General features: G+C 44.6%; 1 protein-coding gene across 1 annotated transcript in view; it reads left to right on the forward strand.

Annotated features, from left to right (window-relative positions):
* The first annotated feature begins 12,561 nt into the window (after positions 1–12,561).
* Positions 12,562–15,518, forward strand: part of LOC105536560 (coiled-coil domain-containing protein 162-like) — a 23,155-nt gene continuing 20,198 nt past the window's right edge. Inside the window, exons 1-2 of the mRNA XM_011975954.1 lie at positions 12,562–12,707; positions 13,781–13,946. Coding sequence (XP_011831344.1) covers positions 12,684–12,707; positions 13,781–13,946 — 190 coding nt within the window. The 5' untranslated portion in view covers positions 12,562–12,683. The remainder of the gene's footprint in view (positions 12,708–13,780; positions 13,947–15,518) is intronic.

Consider the following 15,518-nt stretch of genomic DNA (forward strand, 5'->3'; position numbering starts at 1 on the left):
CAGGCTGGTCTTGAACTCCTGACCTCAAGTAATCTGCCTGCCTCAGCCTCCCAAAGGGCTGGGATTACAGGCATGAGCCACTGTGCCCAGCCTGTCCTCACTGTTCTAACAAAGATTCTAACATTGCTTAGAATAATAGGATGGTGAATTATTGTCAGAGAAGCATGGCCTCTCCAGAGACATGTCTACAAATCAGAGATGCCCTATTCTGTGTGGATCTCTTTTCACCATGACAGAGAAAGAGAGACATTCATACTCTATAGTATGAATTACTTTGTAATACTCTGTATGATACTCTGTCTGAATATTCTGTAAATCATACTCTGTAGTATGATTAGTCTGAGTATTTTATCGGGGCCTACCAATGACACTCTAATTGAATTCTGGCAAATTTAGAATAAAAAATAATAACAGACAAAGCAACTCTGCTACTCAAGATCCTGTTAGTCTGACACATGGCCAGAGTTCAAGTGTATTAAAGTCCACATTTCCAATGTGTAGATGGAAGATTTAAGACCAATATATCAAGTCAAGAGGACCTTGGGAGTTCACTTCAATCTAAATATTCCTACAGTCAAGGCTAGGAGAATGCAAAGGGAGACGGGTAGTACAAACACTGGGCTTAGGACTGAAAAAGGACTGCTGAAGCACGCTTCAGGCACATGGGGTCCCCAAGCAGGATGTGACACATCCGCATCCCTGGTGAATAATCAGAAACACCTGAAGCAGGCAAGAACCATGGAGACACAGCCACCTGCCCTCCTGCTGCAATGCCCGTTATACACATTGTCTTTCTGATTCATATCCACATACCTCCTGCCTTGGGCTCCCATGTTTCTGTTCACTTGTCAGGGCTCCAGAGGCCTTTGTGTCTATTCAACTGGAAAAGGTGGGGCTGCGGGACATGATGCTGAATGCCTTCCTCCTGAGGAAACAAACCATGGCTGACAGAATGAAGAGCCCTGTGAGTGTGTAGTGACAAATGCTGCCTAAAGCTCTGGTCCTCTTTTGTATTTAAGCAAATGAAAATTCTTCACTTGGAATCTGTTGATCTGATGCTTTCAACCTATTTGACTAGGACCATTAAAAATATATTGTAAAGAAGTGAAAAGGGAAGTTGAATAAGAAGTAGAAAGGAATCAGTTCAAGTGGATTATAGTCATGCTTTAAAAATGTATGCATTTTCCCAATGCTGCATTTTGTTTCGTCACTTTCTAAATGAACTAGTTTCAGCACCTGCACTGGAACGTTCGCCTACTCTTGAGTGACCCACAGGGGTTCGGGGATTAGACAAGGTAAACAATGGCTCTTACCCATCTGGTCACCTGATAACCATCTGGTTATCTTGGTTTTTCAGACACTACCACAATGTTTGTGTTTAAAGGTTTTTATATTAGCCTAATCTATTGAAAAATACTAAAACTAAAAACTTTAATCAGTAAAAAGTCTTCCTTAATTTTGCAAATATCATTTCATTATTAATTTTTTGATGAGAAAATCATTATGGTAATACATAGTTATTTAGGAGGAAAATGACAAGATTTATAATTCTAGGCTTTCTTCCCTACTTGTGACTTTAAAGGAAAGACTTAAATTTACCTAATCTAGTTCTACAGATGGGATATGATGAGGGCCAGCAATTACTGCTCAGCCATAATAGAAGCAAAGGGTCCCTTCTAATAAGCAATTCTCAAAAAATATTGACCAAGTGGAAAAAATATAATCATTCATGAACTGCCCTTCAGGATTATTCAACACCTATCAGATCAGAAAGAGCTCAGGCAATATAATTACCTGTATTAATTTTGTCAGGGTCTGGGGACTACTTACTGGCTAATAAGTTAACCTGTTACTGTTCCATGGATGCTGACAGAAGGCACACAAGACTCTTTTGTCAGAGACAAAGAATTTTATTATGCACAGCAGAGTAGGCAATATGATCTTCATGTTTGTGTCAGTCCCACGGGGACAGTGTGGAGGAGCCTACATGCAGGTAGTGGCTTGTGTCACAGTGAAAATCAGTGAGCTTGGGGAACCTACCGCTTTTATAATAAGCCTGCTCTTTTTCCTGGAGGGAGACGTTACCTTATCGCTCGAGACTGCTCTCTGCAAACACAACCCTGAGAAATGGTTGTGAGGTAAAGTGTGATCAGAGCCTTGCATCCTTGGCATACTCAGCAAGATGGGTAGGAGCGGGAGAGAGACACAGAGGAGTGCCTCCCAACAAGCTTAACCTAGAATGTCTCAGCTCTGTAGCCTTTTCCTGCTTGAAATTTGCTTTAAGTTTGTACACATGTACTAGGGTGGGGAGTTCTTATAGCCAACTGTCTACTAAAAATATCATTCTCCTTTATCACAGGATGAAATTGGAAAAGTCAAGAGAGATGTTATAGTTGAATATTGTCAGAAGTAAGTATAGTACATGTGAATAACACATGCTGATTTCTCTGACTCTGAATGTAATAACTAGCAGTTTTATTGGGTAAAATCAAGTTAAACTGTCCTTTGACATGCATAAAAGCATCGGAAGTGAAGGATAGGGGTCGTTATGAAGGGGTTCATGCCTCTGCCTTCAGGCCATAGCCACCTGACCCAAATGGAAATTTCTTCTTGATAGAAGTACTCTTTCTCTTTGAAAAGTCCTCCAGGGATGTAGATCCTGGAGCTTCTGTGAGAGGTGGAAGAATTTGGATTCTCCTTCTGGACATCCTGTCTTCTGACTTTCAGGTTTAACCACCGCATGTCTCACTATGCTCTTCGGGGTCAGATCATGGCATACTGCAATAGCCTGAGAAATCTTCTGGAAGATTTTCCTACCATCAGGGACACCTTTTTCATGGTAGGGCAACCACAAGAGAAGAAGGGGTTGAGAGACTCCAAGGAGGGCCTCAAGGCTGACCCCAGGTGCGTAATTTCCTTCAGTGTTTATTACTCTCCTTCCCTGGCCCTACTTCTCCCTGGCGAGAGGCATGTTAAGTTTAATATTAAACCTTTCCTCCCTTTACTGCACTTGACCTTGATCTTCTTGTACAAAAGGGTAAAAGGAAGAGTTAATACTCCAAGAATAAGAGTATCTTTGTATTTGAACCCAGAAGGGGTTCCTTGTTTATGGGCTGTTTGACTGCTTTTTCAATCTATGCAGTTTTGTTTTCCCTGGGGAGCCCAGAAATTTTTAATCAGTCACAACCCTTTACATAGCCAGCATCTAAAATAATCAAACAAATAAGTAAACTTGATCTTGAGCTGTCCTGGCTTCAAATATTCTGCTCAATGGAGTAGAAGAAATATTCAGAAAAAAATGATATACCAGTGCCTTGGATAAATCAGTGTCCTTCTGTTTATACTGTGTGTATATATATACACACACATTATATTAGTGATATTAAGTGATAAGAGCAGAGCTGCTTCCATACATACCATGCATTATCCAGTTTTCCAAATTTTCTTAACTCAGCCTACCTAGAGTTCACCTACCTGGATGGAGGAGTTAGCATATCTGTGCAGTCAGTAACCACACTTTCTTAAAAAAAAAAAAAAAGGAGCTGCTATATGGTTATGTAACCTCCAAACAGAAGCAAAAACACCCTGTAGGGTGAGCTTACCTCATTCCTCACTCTTCCCCTTGTAGCATGGAACTTGAGTAACAGTAATACTTAAGACATACGATCATAAACTGGATAGATGGAAGGGAATTGAAAGATCATTTGTATCAGACCACTTTCCCTCATTCATTCATGCAGGTTTTACTCAACCATCAATACCTACTTAGCATTAGGCACTTTGCTGTGTGCTAGATTTACAAAGGTAAATAAGTCATTGACTCTGGAAATAAATTCAGTCTAGTGGGGGAAAGCTCTATAAACAAACACGTAACTTCAAGAATAACATGTGAGAGGTATGCGAAGAGGTCTGTGAGGACACAAAAGAGGCAGTGTTTTATTCTACCCCAGGGTTACAGAGAGGAATTCAAAGACAAAGTGATAGGAAAGTTGGAGTTCACCAGGAAAATGGGGCTGATAGAACAGGTTAGAGAATGCAAGAAGTCCTTACGCCCTTGACTGACTGATGGCTAACTACCAAAATAGTGGCCAGTCCCACCTTGATACTTATGAGATGCCAAGTTTATGGATACCAGTGTTTGGTTTCATGAGCTCAGCCATGCTTTCACTTGGGTAGATGTCAGTATTTGCCGAATGGAAAAACGCATCTGAGAGAAGAGTGGAGGCAAAGGTACTTCAGTAGACTATTTTGCTGAAGGGCTTGACTGGACACCTGTTGCCCAGTGAGGCCACAGTGTATCCTCTCATCACAGGAGAATCCTCTAAGACTTCTTAGTGCCATTTTGTCACCCATCCTCTAGCCAAGTTAACTATTTATTAGCCCAGTCTACAGTTCAGATTGAACTTTAAAAATAGTTTAGCCAGGCGCTGGAGCGCATTCCTGTGGTCCCACCTAGTTGGGAGGCTGAGGTGGGAGGATCAGTTGAGCCCAGAAATTCAGGGCTGTACCGCACTATGATCATGCCTGTGAATTGTGACTGCAGTCTAGCCTGGGCAACATAGGAGACACCATCTCTAAAAAATTCAATAAATAAGTTTTTAAAATTAAAAATAGTTTCCAGAAGTCTAACTATGAACTTGCCAACATTTGTGTTTTGGATAAAATGTATTCAGGGAGTCCATTTTTATTTCTGATCTGTTTCATTTGCAGCAACCAAGTAAGTTGATCCGGATATGGAGAGGAGGGAAAAATCTAACTTACAGGTCTTGCCCTATTCCTTTATTATTTCTTGTAGATGCTGTGTGTTTTCTAAAGATTAAGGGAAACAGTGAAGCCTAGACCCCTCAATCATCTTGTCAGTTAATGTGTGATAACTTCAGGGTAGGGTCTTGGGCCAGTAAAGTATGAGCAAAGTGAGTGCCCACTCAGAGCCTGAGTCACACAGTCAGCCAGCAGATGAGCTGCAACTGATATAGGCTCAGTGTTTCTCTCCTACACCCATCTCCTGCTTCCTAAACTCTCTAGATGTTAACATAACCCTTTTAATACACTCATGTAAAAGGGAGTGTAGAGAAAGGAAATTCTGTCTTATGTGAAAGTTTGGAAAAGTACTGTATAAGACTCTTCTAACTCCAAAGTCAGTGGTTCCATGCACTGAGCAACGACTAATGAAAATTAAATATCAGCCACAAGAGGATGTGGTGGAGAGAGACATGGCCTGGGAGTCAGAATATTTGGACTTTGTCCAGCTCAGTCATATGTTGCCCTGAGGTCTTGGGCAAATCACTTGTCTTCAATTTCTGGGCCTCAATCTCTTCATCTGATGACTGAGGAAACTGAAGAAGCAGCTCTCTGAAGTTAAACATGTTATGATTCTTGGTGGTAAGTTATCTAGAGCATGATTCCAAGGAATAGGACTGCTGAAGAAATACTTTATGGAAAGGGACCATTTTTAAGACTGCTGAGGACATGACAAATAGGAATCTTCCCAAGCCAGAGTTAACTAGAGATGAAGGGACAGAGTTGAGGAGTGAGGACCATAGAGGAAAGAGGTCCTCATCTGATTCATAAAATAAGGGGTTGAGTTAGAATGAGGATAAGAAATAAGGTTTATTCTAAATGTCAGTTCAAACAATGCATTAATGGCCCTGCTAAGGATTCTGAGGCATCTCAAGTTTGTGAGAGTAATTGTAATTGATTGGCAATGTCTGCCATGCTCAAGGAAAGGCAGAAAGGTAATTTCCATGCTATGGGTTTGCCATCCTTGACTAGAAGAGCCCTACTTAATTCTGCAAAGGCCGTAATGTACTGTGTTTGGTTTAGCAAAGACACCCCTGTCCTGGTAGAGGAGGAGCCAAGGGGAGCCCTCTTCCTAAGCAGGAAGTCCCTTGAGGGTTCCATTCCCTTCATGGCCCTAGAGGAGACTGGAGTCTGGAGCCTAGGATGACAGTCCAGTCCACTCCAGGAGCAGCTGCATTTGCTGATGAACAGAGAGAGCATGCTAACATTAATTGAGCCCTTACTTTGTGACAAGTAGAGCCACTGTCATCCCATATAGCTACTTTGTGCAAATTAGAAGGCAGCACCCCTTCATCTGGGCAGCTGTAGTCTCATACCAGGGAAAAGCATCTAGTAAGTAAAGTACAGGTTGGATCTTGGCCATCGCTTGTTGCCTCAGGGTACAACCTGAACAACAGTATATGGCAGCCTTGGTATCAAGTGCTGGTCCTTCCCCAGCAACGGGAAATAGGTAATTACAGTAGACTGTGATAAAGAATAAAGTAAAATAAATGTTTAATGAAAGCACCCACCAAGAAATAGTATTATCTGAAGGATTGGGTTGATGGGAATGGGGAGCAAAAAAGGCTCCAGGGAAGAAGGGATGCTTAACCTGGGTCTTGAATGACAACTAGTGCTCCAGGGAGACAGGGAAAAGAAATTCAGCTCAAGCTGGGACAATCGCATGTACAAAGGAACAGAGGTATGAGGCAGCATGTGGACTTGTGTGGGACTCATATCCAGAGTTTGTGAGGGCAGCAGTGGGAAGTAGAATGTATTGAGGGGTGAGGAAAGAGCCAGAAGTCTGTGTTTGTCCTCCAGGTCATTGGGAAAAGTGGAGCAAGATGATTGTCAGTGACATTATGTAGGAAGCTACTAAAATTGTAGAGACAAGAGATGTTTAGAAGGTGAAATCAGCTAGGCCAGATGGCGGATATAATATGAAGCTGAGGGAGACGGAGGAATCTAAGATGTCACTCAGAATCTCTGGCTTGGGTGAATGAGAAGACAGCAGTGCCCTTATTGTTAATGGACACAGACTTTCAGTTTTAGAAGACGAAAAAAGTTCTGCAGATGGATGGTAGTGATAGTTGCACAACACTGTGAATGCACTCAGTTCCATGGAACTATACACTTAAAAATGGCTAAATGACTGAGAGGTGGGCCCTGGGGTGGCCAGCTGGGCTCGGAGCCGAGCAGGGTCAGGATGGACGAGGACGTGCAGACCACCCTGAAGATCCTCATCATTGGCGAGAGTGGGGTGGGCCAGTTCAGCCTCCTCTTGAGGCTCACAGATGATACTTTCGATCCAGAACTTGCAGCAACAATAATATGATTAGCCAACAGTATGATTAGAACGTATGCCAAGTGAAACAAAGGGATCATTGTCATAAAAGTTGCCTCAAATTCCAGTTGTCTGGAAAGCAATGCAAAGTGGACCACCTGCCACAAAAAATACACTCAGTGAGCTACAAGCAAGTTTTGGGAACTTCTCAAAACCAGTGAAAACTTCAACTAAAAGTAGAATTTCAAAGTACTGTAATTTGGTTGGAAACCAACCCTCCAAATCAAACATGAACATCAATATTTATACTGAACAGCCTCATGTGGTAGACACAAGATTTGTGTTATCGACTTGAATGTTACCAAGGGTTCACGATTTCCGGCATCCGTTGGTGTTTTCTTTCTTTCTTTCTTTCTTTACTTTGAGATGTAGTTTTGCTCTTGTTCCCAAGCTGGAGTGCAATGGTGCGATCTCGGCTCACTGCAACATATACCTCCTGGGTTCAAGCAATTCTTCTGCCTCAGCCTCCGGAATAGCTGAGATTACAGGCATGCACCACCATGCCTGGCTAATTTTTTTTTTAATTTTTAGTAGAAACAGGGTTTCACCATGTTAGCCAGGCTGGTCTCGAACTCCTGACCTCAGATGATGCACCTGCCTCGGCCTCCCAAGGTGCTGGGACTACAGGTGTGAGGTACCATGCCCGGCCCCAATAGTGTTAATTTAAGGAAGTTCGATTGGCCAGGTGTGGTGACTCATGCCTGTAATCTCAACACGTTGGGAGGCCAAGGCAGGTGGATCACCTGAGGTCAGGAGTTCGAGACCAGCCTGGTCAACATGGTGAAACTCTGTCTCTACTAAAAATACAAAATTAGCTGGGCATGGTTGTGGGCACCTGTAATCCCAGCTGCCGAAATCATGCCACTGCACTGCAGCCTGGGTGACAGAGCAAAATTTGCCTTAAAAAAAAAAAAAAAAAAGAAAAGAAAAGAAAGAAATTAAAAAGAGAGTCGGATTAAGTAGAGCAAACCCAGCTGTGAGGCAAGGACCCCGTCAAGTAATCCTGCAGTGCTTTTGTTTGGGTTCTCAGAGCAAGTCTTCCTCATCCCTCCCACTTTCTCCTGACCTCCCTGTAAACCTGAACTACCAGATACCTCAATTTTCTTCAAGGCCAGAGTGTTCTTAATGTTGCTAAATTGGTTGAGGAAATGGGTTGAGCCACTCTTGCTCTGCATGTTTTCCTCAGGGTGCTCTTCAGGCAGTTCAGCAGCCCATTACCTAGGCCAGTTACATTTCAAGATGTGTCCTCCAAAGAAGCCGATCAGACATAGTGGTTGTAACTCAGGTCGAATGTTTTGTCCACTTGCCAGGCATCCAGGAACGGGTTGGGGGACACACAGAGCCTCTTGTACCTCACGCACACCTACTCGAACTGGCTCTGGCTTCCGTTTCCCTGTGTCACACGTAGATCCTGCACCGCGCTGTCCAATTTACTGACTTCGCAAAGATGTCCGGTTCCGGCAGTGGGTTGCTGTGGGAGCCCACCAGAATCCAGGTGAAACTGGCCTGGGTGCGCCTCCTGGAGGCGGAGAGGTGGTAGGAATTGTTGGTGGTGAAACAGCCCCTGCACAAAGCGTCTCTCCGCCTTGGCCCGGCTCCCCACCGGTGCACTGCTCCTCCAGATCTTCCTCTTCGTCCTTGGGCAGGTGAAGGAAGCCGGTGCCCAGCGCGGCCATCAGCATCATGGGCGCCAGCAGGACGATCCAGTGGTGCGCGTCCACCTGCCACCCTGGCCACTGGAAGAAGAGCGGTGCCTCCAGGCAGTCAGTGTGGCAGTGGCGCCTGCAGACCGGATCCCCGGGGTTTCCACCTGTGGCAGAGGAGCGTCGTCCCCTCCAACGCCGGGGATGGCTACGGCCCCTGCCCCTGCCCCATCGACGGTCGCCGCTCCGAGGGCTGCCCTGAAGCCCCGCCCGGCAGCAATTCTGGTTCCTGATCCGACTCCGGGACCTCCCCGGCCCCGAACCTTGTGGCGTCAAGCTACGCTCTGTCTGGGACCCCTGCGGCCTCTTGGAGCCTGGCCCCGGCTTCCCCTCTGACTCGGACCCCGGTTTCGGCTCTGACCCCGGCCACACCCCAGTCTTGTTGCCCAGTCCCGCTTCCTGGGCGGCGACTCAGTCTCGGAGTCCAGCTGCGCCACGGCCTTAGAGGAGCTGAAGCCTGTTTCCGGGAAGCACAGGCGGCGCTCTCACTCGGCACAGCGGGTGAAGCAGCAGCTGCCGGCGGAGCTGCCACCTCTGCCCTACCCAACGGCTTCCTGGAGAAATTCTAGGGGAGCCTGTGTGAGTGCCCCTGGAGCGCAGGCGGCGTGGGGAGCACGTGGTTGGCCCCGTTGCCCAACTAATCTGAAATGTATTGGTGGCGTGCCTGGCCTCTCAGGAGGTTCAGCAAATACAACGAACACTTCTTCAAGGCCATCAAATGCGTGCCTGTCCTAGGAGACTTGCAATGTATTGGGAGAATTTGGGTGTTTCTCCCCCCAACACATAAGCGGCACAGAAATTCCACGTGTCCTGAGCTACAGATTTTACCTTTCTTGGAGTTCACCCAGTAGCAGTTTGAGGTCAGACAGGTAGTGTGATGACGTTGTACCAAGGTTCGAGAGTAGCACATCTCACACACCTGCGTGAACACCCAATTGTCAGGCTCATGAACTACAAAAGAATTCTAAAGTCTTTTAAATAAACTTCCACTCCTGCTCTGAAAAAACAAACAAACAAACAAAGGCTAAAATGGTAAATTTTGTGTTATGTATATTTTACCACAATTTTTTTAATGGAGGGGAAAAGATGATGATGTCATTAGGACAAAGAGATGTGGAAGGAGATGAGAAATCACAGCTCAGAGGCCTCAGCTGTGTCCACCAGCCTCTTAACAAGGCTCAGGTGCTTCTTGTTGGGCATCCTCTGCACTATGGTACACTTCCATCAGCCATGCTGCTACCACAGTGTCATGGTTCCCAGCTGCCTCTGGAAGGTAAGAGCATGGAGGGCAGAGGATGTCTTCATTTTGTATCCCAGGTGTGCACCTCTGACTTTGACACTGGTTGAAAGGGAGGGTGTATGTGTATTAGGGGTGAGGGTTGGGGAAATAGGCCGTCAGGAAGGGGAGGGAGTTCCAGCAGTGGCCTTTAATTTGATCATGAAATAGCAGACCGTGTCATCATCTGCTGGCAGGAATTTGGTATGGGGGCCTTAAAGAAGGCTTGGAATCATGAAACAAGAAAATGGGCACTAGAGCTGATCAAAGGAAAGGAAAGGAAAAGGAAAGGAAAAGGATTGCTCCAGGGTGACATAGCTCAGGCTGGAAACCATTTCCATCAGTATAATTAGCAGTGTGATTTCCTCCAGCTGTGCTCAGCGGCATGCCATCAGAAACAGCAAGCTGAGCAGTTGGAAGGACCCAGAACTGGGGCTTTGCTAGGTAGATGGAGTGTGAGTATAAAGCAGCAGAGAATTGAAGGTGCTGGGGAGAGAGTGCTTCGTGTGCTTGACTGTGAGATCCAGTCTGGGTAGGGAAGGGAGTGAGGTCAGAAAGGAGCTGACAGATGGAAAGGGAGACCAGAGGACTGGATGATGTCAAGGAACCTATTTTGGAATAAAGGAAGGGAAGTTTAGTGAGAGTGGATGACCCAGAAAACTGTAGGAATAAAATATGGGACTGGGAAAGTTAAGACTTTGGAGGTGATACAGTTTCAGAAGATAATAAAGTCTTGGGTGTGGCCCAGAAGTGGTCAGCTGAAGGGGAATGAAAGGGGACAGTGTTGAACAGGTTGGGGAACTGCCAGGCCAGATAATTGGCAGGCCATCCACAAGGGGCAGGGCAAGTCTCCTTGTGGGGCTGAGAACCAGGCTATGCTTCATGTACTGAGCACCTAAAGCTTTCTGCAGTCATCTCTGCTCTTCTCAGACGATGGCTGCTCACTGCAGGAAGGACTGGAAATGGCAGGAAATAACAGGTAAGAAGTAAAGGATAGCACTTGGTAGAGGGCCCAGTGGCTCCAAGGACACATGTGCTTCTCAGAGGCTAAGGAAGGAGATGCAGACCCTGCAACTTTTTAGTTTTGATATTCATTGTTACCTCTAGGCAGGAATGAGCACGGTGAACTGAATAATAGAGATGAGACTGGATTACGCTGGCTTTGGTCTGTTTCAGGACAGGAATTGTTTGACTTTGTGGTTGCTAAAAGACAGGCAATTCTCCAAACTAAGACCATACTTTATTCCTGAGCTGAGAATTAACTGATTAAAATCCTGAGACTTATGTTTATTGTAGCACTATTCACAACAACCAAGATATGGAATCAACCTAATAACCCACAAATCAGTCACTTGCAGCAGCACGGATGCACCAAGGATTTTCCATCAGAAAAAACAAGGCATTGATTGATGTAAAATTCAGGATGGAGGTTCATCTGGGGGCCACCAGGGAAGTGCATATCAGGCTTCAACATTCCTTTTCTCAGGCCAGGTGGTGGGTACCTGGGCTTGTGTGAATCCTTAAACCAGACATATATGGACAATACGTTTATATATAAACCTACAACAAAGAGCCGACTAAACGAAGAGATGACTAACCTTATTAAGAAATAATAAGGTATTTGGAGGAGGAGGAGAAAGGAGGAAAAGAACACCAGAAGCTGGAGAACCTGGCAAGAAATGTGGTGGCAAGGCAAGAGAAACAGAGCCTGGTTTTGGAGCCCAGATTCTACGGCTGGACAGATAGATGTGCATTTGAATTCTCTCTTTTTTTCTGAGACGGAGTCTCACTCTGTCGCCCAGGCCGGAGTGCAGTGGTGCGATCTCTGCTCACTACAAGCTCCACCTCCCAGGTTCAGGTTCATGCTGTTCTCCTGCCTCAGCCTCCCAAGTAGCTGGGACTACAGGTGCCCGCCGCTGTGCCTGGCTAATTTTTTGTATTTTTAGTAGAGATGGGGTTTCACCATGTTAGTCAGGATGGTCTCGATCTCCTGACCTCATGATCCACCTCCTCGGCCTCCCAAAGAGATGTGCATTTGAATTCTAACTTCATCTTTTAGGAGCTGGGTAGATCTCCATAACTTCTCAGGGCATCAATTTCCTCAGCTGTGAAAGAGGAACAAAAATAGATCCATCCTGAGGTTGCCAGATGAATTAAGTGACATAAAATATGTACCACCTAGTGTGGTGCTGGCCATCTAATTCATGGTCTTCCTGTCTTTTCTCACCACGCCTTTTCCTCCCTCCATCCCCACTCCTTCCCCCACGCAGCTCTGGCTAAAATCAGCCTAACTGCTCTTCTTCCTGTTGAGTTATTTATGAACTGGCCACCTGGGAGCGACATGAAAAGGGCTGCTGCCCTGGGGTGTGGATGCTGGGCCTGTGGTGACAGGCCTGTGTGACAGAGGGTGGTGATTCGACAGGGTCATTCATGACGCCTCTTGTTTAGAGGGAAATGCGTGCTATGGATCCTTTTTTCTAACACTTGCAGATTTCAGCCCCGGCCACGATGTTTGCTGTCAGCGGATGGAAAAGTCTTCCTCAATTTATGGTTCATACCCCATTCTTCTGAAGTGCTGATTATGTTCAAAACTCTGCCAGAAAAGGTTTGTATTTTTTTGTATGTGTGCCAGAATGGAAACTGGCTGGGTTTTGTCTCACAGTTAAATGTATCAATTCCAGAGAACATGCCTTGTTTTATTCAGACATCTAACTACAGAAATCTTTTTCACAGAAGCCTTTTCTGCTTTATCATAATTTGTCTTGGGCCTCACTATGCTATGATTTATCTCTCTCACTGGTCACTAATGAACCCTAATTCAAGCCTCTGACATTTCTTATTAATCTTCAGTTTCCTTCCAACCCTTCCAAAAAACCCCACGGATGCTCTGAAGCGAATGAGAGGTTGAGATCACACCTTGTAACTCAGGGTTAGTGTTTTCTGAGGGGTGCTCTGTGTACCTCACTTACTGATCAAGGCCAATGTTGGTAACAATTTTTTAAAAAAGAAAACATAGAAACACATAAAACATAAGTATTTGCTAAAGAAATAAATTGCAATGTTGAAAATGGCATTTGGGGAATATTCTGATTTTTCTTTGTAAGTGAAATCCTGTTTAGCAAACTTGGTTTCTTACCCCTGCTTTCATTGAAGAAGTTTCAGATTTTTATTTTTAAAAATATGGAAATACTACCTTCTGCAGTTAGATAATAATTTTTCACTTTTCCTGCACTTGGACATTGATATATAAGATCCACGGCTTAATTTTCAGTCATGTGTTGGTTTAAACAATGTTGATAAATATCTATACCTTGCTTACAGGTATTCCCTCAAGATAATGTTGTCTGAATATGAGTCCCTTCTATGAATTGATTTGTGACCCTTGTAATTCATTGATGGCCATACAAACATTTTGATGTGTTCATGGCCTTCAGTGACTTTAAACAAAGAAACACGTTGCTTTAACCCCTCACAGGTGCTCCGTTGTCCAAGGGCATGTAACTGTGGTTCATGAATAGGTTTATTGTTCCTTTTCTGATATTATCCTGTATATACTGTGCCAATGTTTATTGAAATATTCTTGTTTAAAGATATCGTCCCCATTCAGTGTTCATATGTTTTTATATGCCTCTTAGAAATGTCCTAAAATGTATTTCCTTGTATTGATTTTATCCACAGGCAGCTTTTAAAGCCTTAAAGCGAACTCTACAGCTGATAGCTCCTCTGCATGATATCGTGGCCTACCTTGTCAGTTTTGCTAAGCTTGGCAATTGTGCAGCATGTTTTGAATTTCCTCTAAGTCCCAACCCTTTGAGAGGAGACTGGGGAGGAACTGAGGGCATTGGTGAGTGATTAAAGGTGATTCAAATCACCTTCAGTATTCACTGGAAGTTCTATGAAGCTCTTAATACTCGGAAAGACAGAACTACAATATACTCTCATAAATGACAGCAATCAGAAGGGCAAAGGAAGAGTCCGAACTGTCTTATAGACTGTCTCCACACTGCACAGCTATCTGCTTGATTCCGCATTCACGGGCTATACCACAAAGTGCACCAAGTCAGGAGTCGGGAGGCCTGGGTCTTACTCTGCCTCTGCCACTTGGTTACTGAAAGCTGAGTACTTTACTCTCTGGGTCTCTGCTTGTCCATCTATAAAATGGGGTGATAGTATCTGTCTCATACAGATGTTCTGTGGATTGAAATTTATGTCAAAATTCTAGGATATATAAGCCCCCATTAAATATTAGTTTTCTTTTGTTCCCATTTCCTTCCTGGCCTTCATAAACTCACATGGCAAGGTCAGAGCCAATCACTCCCTATTAAGAAGCTTGTAAACAGCCCTTGGTTAGCTATCAATGACCTAAAAGTCTTTGTGGTAAGAATGATTGAGGCTTTAGTTTTATACACCCAGTGCTCATCAGCACAGGTTATATTATAAGATAAACAAATGAGGTGAATTAAAAACACTGAAATGTTTACTAAGCTATGTTTATCAGAATCAGGGAAAGTAATTTTGCCTTAATAATGTAACTACCATCCAAATAATGTCACTGGTCATGTAAATATCAATTAATAGCAAAATACTATAGTAGCTGGGGATTTAAAAGAACAAGAAGAGCCTAAGAAATGAGGCAACATGCCTGTTTAAACCTAATGCTCTTAAAACAAATGTCAGAGAATCTGAGGATATTCCCCTGTGGCTGGTTGGTGCATAAAGGAAACACATTTGTAGGAGACCTTGGAGCTGGTGGCAGGTATATTTGCATTGTGCTAAGGAACACTGAAGGGCTCTGTAAACATTTAGATGTGGACATAGGGAAGGGCATGCATGCTCATCTGGGAGGAGGGTAATGCCTGTGTCTAGGAGCAGCAGGATAAAGACAGAGTGATAGTGGTGCCACCTCAGCAGAAGGCACAGAATTGTTGCAGAGTAATGAGCTGTCAGAGTGACTCACAAGTCTTCAACATAAGCATCTGATTAGAGAAGCTCCAAGCACTCTTAGGTCCTTTCCTTTTACTAGTTTGGGGACTGTTGTAAGTGGGGCTTACTCAGAAAATAAGCTAAGACACTCTTAGCGGAGCTGTTGGATGTCGGGAGGGTGTGGGGGCTGAGCTTTAGCTAAGGCACAGGAAGAAGGAGTGTGGCCAAGAGAAATGTCCTGCCTGCCCTTGAGATGGGGAGGCAGTTGTTACATGGAGATGAGATAGAAACCGAGAGAGCCAAAGCCATATTTCCTGGTGAAGTCACTACACAGGCAGTCCTATAGCAGCTGGGAGTAAAGGGTGCCCCCGGGCAAAACCTCCCCAGATCAGGGAGGTGATCTAGGGTGCTTCCCAGACTGGAGAGGAGCGGACTTGGATCAGTGTAGAAAATAGGAGGGACAGTCCTAGCAACATAAGAAAAGGACACTGGC

The sequence above is a fragment of the Mandrillus leucophaeus genome, unplaced genomic scaffold (assembly GCF_000951045.1).
Source record: "Mandrillus leucophaeus isolate KB7577 unplaced genomic scaffold, Mleu.le_1.0 Scaffold160, whole genome shotgun sequence".
NCBI classification, from domain to species: Eukaryota; Metazoa; Chordata; class Mammalia; order Primates; family Cercopithecidae; genus Mandrillus; species Mandrillus leucophaeus.